The sequence below is a fragment of the Portunus trituberculatus genome, chromosome 16 (genome assembly GCF_017591435.1).
Source record: "Portunus trituberculatus isolate SZX2019 chromosome 16, ASM1759143v1, whole genome shotgun sequence".
NCBI lineage: Eukaryota > Metazoa > Arthropoda > Malacostraca > Decapoda > Portunidae > Portunus > Portunus trituberculatus.
This window is the reverse complement of record NC_059270.1, coordinates 11877945-11882944: the sequence shown is the minus strand read 5'-3', so window position 1 is coordinate 11882944 and position 5000 is coordinate 11877945. Positions and strand designations below refer to the sequence as shown.

The following is a 5000-nucleotide window of genomic DNA, read 5'->3' as shown; positions in this document are numbered from 1 at the left end:
GTATTTTTCATTGCGGTATTGTGGTCACGTAAAAAGAAGTTTCAAAGAGATTTTATTGTTTCTGCATGCGTGAGAGTGCAATGGCGCGCGTTGTTTTTTGGATTAAAAATGTATTGGTATCGAAAATAAACAACTTCAGCTAAGGTTTAGATACACGTTTCTCCTAACATTCATTATCCATTGTAGTGTTCTATTTTTTTTTTTTTTTTTATATATATATTTTCATAGATGGGAGAATGCAAAGAAGTGCGGCGTTTTGTCCTGATACTGTGATATGATGGTGTCGGAATATTGCAGTAAAGATTGCTTCAACTAAATCTTCCCTTTCCGGATTTGAGTTGTCGATAATGTTATGAAACGATTATTTTTTAAGTACATCATATTGATTTTTCTTAACCTTTATTTATTTATTTATTTTCTTTTCTTTTTTTTTCGTCTCGTAGATGTGAGAATGTTAGAGATGCATGGGGTTATTCTTAAAAGATATTAATGTGTCAAAGATAAATAGCTTAGATTAAGTTAGTCTCTGCTACTCACATTTTCTTTTGCAGTGTTAATTTGCTGTCAAGAAGAGTATAAGGTTGAAGGGTAACGTAAATAATATATAATACCAAATAGAACCTTGACTTTCACAATCCAGAATATTATTATTTATTTCTTGAACTCTTTTAGTAGAATCACGGTCTTGCTCAACACACGTAAGTTCACGATAAGCTAATTATTTTTCCATCTTATGAATAATTTTGAAAGAGAGAGAGAGAGAGAGAGAGAGAGAGAGAGAGAGAGAGAGAGAGAGAGAGAGAGAGAGAGAGAGAGAGAAAGTACCTATGACAAGAATGAATATTTTCCTGTGGATGAATAACATTTACTATAGGCCTACACATCTCTTCAAAAAACCTCAGTAGTACATTATTAAATTTTGAGAAGTGCAAATGAACACCTCAGACCAGCGCAACAAAATCACAATAATGGATAAACGCACATTATTACTCGTCCTACGTTCTTGCAAAGGAATCTCGCAATTTGAAAGTGTGCATAGAAATACTTCTCATTGAACAAGAAAAAGGAATTAAAGTTACATGTTAAATAGATTGCATAGTAGAAGTTGTAGGACATTATTCTATATCTTCTGAAGTTTAAATAGTTCCTACATTTCTTTTTCTTATTTGGTTTCAGTGTTTTCTTTTTCGCTCTTCGTTTGCAGCTGTAACATTTTATTCCTTCCTCATTCAGTTCCCTTCATGATCACTGGTAATATACGACCCAAAGGTGAATAAAATGAAAAGAAAAATGAAGAAAAAAGACTAGAAGAATATTAAGGCGAAATAGATAAATAAAAACCGACGAAACATTATTCCTTTTCTTTATCTTTTTCTTCCCCTCGACAACTCTTTTTTCCCTCACTGAGCTCTGGCATTCCTCCCTTCATAAGTGAATTGCTGTCTCATTCGTGATTGCTTTTCTTATCGTTTTCGTTTCTTATTTCTACGTCATGTCTTAGCGTAATTACTCCCAACCATTCCTTGATCCTCTAACGGTTTATTCCTTGTCCTAAGCAGTCTTTCCTATCTTTCCTCTGCTTCGTCGTCTCTGTTACTCTTCTCTCTCTTTTGTGTTTTTTTATTTATTTTGTCAGTCAGTTAGTTTGTTAGTTAGTCATCATAAATTCTTAAGTCAGCATTTTATATTGCGTGTATGGTTACTCTTTTTCTTTTATTTTATCGATACTTTCTTGCTTCTCCCTAACACTGTACTACAAGTTACCTTTCTCCGGCAATGTCTCCTTCATACTGCTATTCACTCACTTCTCTTTGTGTATAATCATAAAATATCTTTAAAAGTAGGACAGTGAAACTTTCCCGTCATTCTTTCATTTGTTTTTGTTTTTGTTTTGTTTTGATTACGTTTCTCCCAACTAGTTATTTATTTTCAGTGTAAGTAAAGTAAATGTTCGCTCTCCATACAGAACCTTGATGACCGTGCGGGGAAAAAAGAAAGTTTGTGTACTCACCAGAGGGACGCGGCACCCTGGGGGACTTGTCGGGGCTCTTGATGCACACCCTGTAACAAGGGAGAGGTGAGTCAAGAAGGTCCTTTCAGAGAGAGAGAGAGAGAGAAGAAGACGTACACCAACATGAAGGAAACCAGCAGCTCATGAATCTTTACCCTCCATCAAGGTGACAGCGCCAGGGGAGTGATTAGGAGTTGCTTCAGATCTTTGAAGTCCCTCAGATCCTTTCCAGAAAAAATAAGTTTACAAAAAGGTTTAAAAGATACGCATCCCGTTTTTTCATTAAAGTTCCCGTAGCCCCCCATACCTTCCTTTACTTCCTTCAGAGAGCAAACCATCCATACAAAGTACTGCACTCCCATCCTGATTTGGTCTATTGATGTTCATTATTCACCGAGTTGCTGAACTCTTTTAAAGACGAATTACTTTTTTTTTTAATCGTATCCAAACTGAAAGGATAATTTTCATTGGTATCTAGTATGAGTCATTAATGGTGGACTAAAGTGGTCTATTTTGATCAATTTCATCAGTGTTTACTAAAATGTTCATACAGAAATGTGCCAAAATGATGTGCAATTCTGATCTTGTTGGTGCAGTTGCTGAACACAGATGTGTCCAGTGATACACTACAATGCACCAAAACTTGGACAACTTTTCTGACATAAAAATTGTTGACCAAATCCTACTCAACGCTCACTTGCGTGCTGTGTGCAAGAGGCGGGTGAGGGATTGGTATTCGGGGACCGAGAGCAAGGAAGCCGTTTGGCCCGCAGCCCAGGTGCAGGTGACGTTCCCTCCTTTGGGTACGATTGGCGTTGCTTGTCTGGTGCTTGTCGCTGTTGTTCCGCCTAGGTGGCTCACAAAGGTGCATCAGGCACCGCAGCTTCTCCTACGAAATTGTTCTTGCTTTTGATTGAAGCAACAGACGTTTTCCTTTCTACATATACATTCAGTGTGCTGCTTAATGGTGTTCTGCATGATACACTTGGAGACAGATGGTGATTCACACCTTGTCCTGGCTGTAACACATATTGCGTTTACCTTTCCTTGATGCTGGAAACACCCATCCCCTTGTTTGACTAAAACAGCAGTGAAACATATCTAAAAGGCTGGAGACTTTTTATCACATTGAAAAAAAAAATAAATAATGAGCCAACTAGAGTATGTGAAGTGCATTGCCCCATACCAGCAACCAGCTACTCAGCAATCTCTTCTTTTATTATCATTTGGTAGCAAACTTTTAAAAGTCCACTTGTATATTACTAAACTTTTCAATTGTTATATTTTTCTGGGTGACCTCGAAAAGACAGTTTCACTGTGACGCATGTTTCTTTACATTTCCCTGTGTATGTACATTTCCCCTCTTAGTGAGGGACGGAGGCGTGTACCCGCGTGCTGAAGTCAGTGCGTCATTAGATAAGTCAATGAGTGCCACCACAGAATACTACCTGGGTATCGTTGTATCTTCAGGCCTTTTGGAGCGACGCCTTAGCACAGAAGGGAACGTATTGAGGCTGGTGGAGCGACTGTTGTGTTTCCATACTGGGCGGGACTTCCGGGGTTGCGCGGGCCTCCTGCTGGGGGACCTCAAAGGGGATAAGACAGACTCAGACTTAGAGAGGTTTAGGGTCACCTTTTGTATATATCAGAAAAAGATACGTTTGCATGTGTTTTGTCCTGTAAAGAACGATGAAAAATAGTATATGATTGATTAGGGTGGCATTCCATAAATAATGAATCGAAGTTCACATATTTCATCAACTCTCCTATGGAGTGCAAAACAGGACATTTTTCCTATCAGTATTCTAGATCAAAGGAGAGAAGAAACTAACCATTTGAATATTTGATTAAGTATAATGTTAGATATTATTATGGCAAGATTATTTTTTGTATAAACGGATACCCAAAGCCAGTTTAGTTTTGCGAGTTATGTCAGAGTTAAAACGGAAACACTTACTGGATGGTTGATATATTTAATGAGCCGCTACAACGAGATTAGGTGCCGGCGTTAATGGACTCATTAAATATGGAAAACCTTTAGCAAGTATACGATATACAATGGATATATTTAGTTAGTATAATCGTGTGTGGGAAGGTGATGGATGCTAGGATGCTGGGGCTTTGTGTGTGTTGAGGGAGGGTTTGGTAGAGGGAGGAACAGTGCAGCGGACATATCAAATAATTGCTTTTCCGTTGTATTCATTATAATCATTCAGGTTCATGACACATTTCATTATCTTATTACTCATACAACAACAACACATCCAATAACACCACCACCACCACCACCACCACCACCACCACCACCGTTGCCGCCGCCGACGCCGCCGTCACTTAAGGTGTGCATGATCCTATTCTATTCCTGAATGTTGGATAATGAAAAAGTGTATATATTTGTTAACATTCTTTCAGTATCAGTATTTATATGTATTTGTTCAATAGTAACTGAATTTTGAGTCAGAATTTTGGAAGTTATTATTACTTCCAGGAATGTCAATGTGTGTGTATCACTGGTGGGCTGGATTGTGTGTGTTTGTTTCAGTGTATGTTGACGTGTTCGTTTGAGCACAGGATAGAAAAAAACAATTCAATTATATTTTAAAAGGGAGGCACACGTACGAGTGTTTGGCTTGTTGAGAGAGAGAGAGAGAGAGAGAGAGAGAGAGAGAGAGAGAGAGAGAGAGAGAGAGAAATTGTATATTATCAATTTTTTTTGAAAATATGAAGGTTTCAAACACAAAACAAAATCACAAATTCATAGCATTGTTCGCACGTACACACACACACACACACACACACACACACACACACACACACACACACACACACACACACACACACACACACACACACACACACACACACACACACACACACACACACACACACACACACACACACACACTTAACAAACACACCTTTACTCATACATATGTTTCAAAACAATATTTCTTAATCACACCTAAACTACAACAGAAAAAAAAACATA

At 38.0% G+C, this 5000-nt stretch overlaps 2 protein-coding genes across 2 annotated transcripts in view; one reads left to right on the top strand and one right to left on the bottom strand.

Moving 5' to 3' along the window:
• LOC123504587 (probable 3',5'-cyclic phosphodiesterase pde-5) overlaps window positions 1-5000 on the bottom strand; it is a 219726-nt gene that overhangs the window by 204388 nt on the left and 10338 nt on the right. The window contains 1 exon segment of the mRNA XM_045255234.1: window positions 2012-2061. Within this exon segment, the coding sequence (XP_045111169.1) occupies window positions 2012-2061 (50 nt within the window).
• Window positions 1983-5000, top strand: part of LOC123504590 — a 54143-nt gene continuing 51125 nt past the window's right edge. Inside the window, exon 1 of the mRNA XM_045255239.1 lies at window positions 1983-2077. The gene's annotated coding sequence lies outside the window, so the exon portion shown is untranslated. The remainder of the gene's footprint in view (window positions 2078-5000) is intronic.